The sequence below is a fragment of the Carlito syrichta genome, unplaced genomic scaffold (genome assembly GCF_000164805.1).
Source record: "Carlito syrichta isolate Samal-C Ts95f unplaced genomic scaffold, Tarsius_syrichta-2.0.1 Scaffold314364, whole genome shotgun sequence".
Taxonomy (NCBI): Eukaryota; Metazoa; Chordata; class Mammalia; order Primates; family Tarsiidae; genus Carlito; species Carlito syrichta.
This window is the reverse complement of record NW_007258460.1, coordinates 373,976-375,098: the sequence shown is the minus strand read 5'-3', so window position 1 is coordinate 375,098 and position 1,123 is coordinate 373,976. Positions and strand designations below refer to the sequence as shown.

The 1,123-nt window shown below is 56.9% G+C and overlaps 1 protein-coding gene across 1 annotated transcript in view; it reads right to left on the bottom strand.

Annotated features, from left to right (window-relative positions):
* The window catches only part of P3H2 (prolyl 3-hydroxylase 2), a 178,238-nt gene extending 177,443 nt beyond the window's left edge, over positions 1–795 (bottom strand). The window contains exon 1 of the mRNA XM_021719296.1: positions 253–795. Coding sequence (XP_021574971.1) covers positions 253–412 — 160 coding nt within the window. The 5' untranslated portion in view covers positions 413–795. The remainder of the gene's footprint in view (positions 1–252) is intronic.
* Positions 796–1,123: the final 328 nt, after the last annotated feature.

Here is a 1,123-nt window from a genome sequence, read left to right as displayed (position 1 = left end):
AACTTTGAGTATTTAAAACGTCATAATTATTTTTTCTATGAGAAAATACAATAGCTACAATTCTAGAGGTTTATTTCTTTAATTATTTGAGTAGGAGTGTCACTTTGTCACCTGGGCTGGAGTGCAGTGGCACAGTCATGATTATTGCAGCCTTGATTTGCTGGACTCAGGTGGTCCTTTCGCTTTAGCCTCGCAAGTAGATAGGACTCCAAGGCATGTGCCACTATACCCAGGCAATATTTTGATTTATTGTAGTGACAGCGGCCACGCCGCTCGCGTAGAGCAGGTTGAAGGGCTGCAGAGGCCCGGGTTCGGGCTCCAGCTCCCGGCGCGGGCTGCCTGGGGGGCCGCCCCACAGTGGCGGCGGCAGTAGCAGCGGCAGCAACAGCGGCGTCCAGATGCGCTCCCGCATCCTCCGCCGCAGAGGGGCGCGGGACGGCTACGCTGAGAGGGCTCCGGGGCACCCCGCGTCCGGATCCCCTCTCCCACCTTCCTTGGCACGGGGCAACGCTCCGACCCCGCCGCGATCCGGCTGCCCCGCGAGCCCCAGGTGACCCTCGGCAATCCGCGGACTGAGAGGCGGAGGCTCTGCCCGGCCAGCCGCTCTTAAAGGGACGCCCACAGCTCACACGCTCCTCCTGCTGCCCGAGCCTCCGAGGGCTGCTCTCCCAGGCTCGCTGCTGCAGCCTCGGGCTGCCAGGGGCCGCTCACTCAAGTGCCAGCCAGAGAGCTAGCGCCGCTTGAGGCCAACCGGGGCGAGGAGCTTTGCACGTGCATCCCGGCTAGGCTGCAGAAGTGGATATCGTTACTCTATTTTGGAAATGAAGAAAATCCAACTTAGTGAGGTCGAGGCTTAATTACTTTAGGAAATCGTGTATGACCTCGCGGTGCGCAGAGTCCTTTATCTTGAGAGGAAGACTAAAGTTCCATCTCAGGCTGAGAGTGAAGCACTCACTGGAGGCCCAGTTGCAGAGATTTGAGAAGAAAAGTGATTTGCCCAAGTTTATAGAACGGAGAAGTGGCAAAGGATTCAACGCTGGGCCTTTGGAATCGACGCTTATTGCTCCTTCCCTTGGGGAGGGTCTTTTCCTTGCCTTTTCATGTTGTGTGGATGACTGTGTTC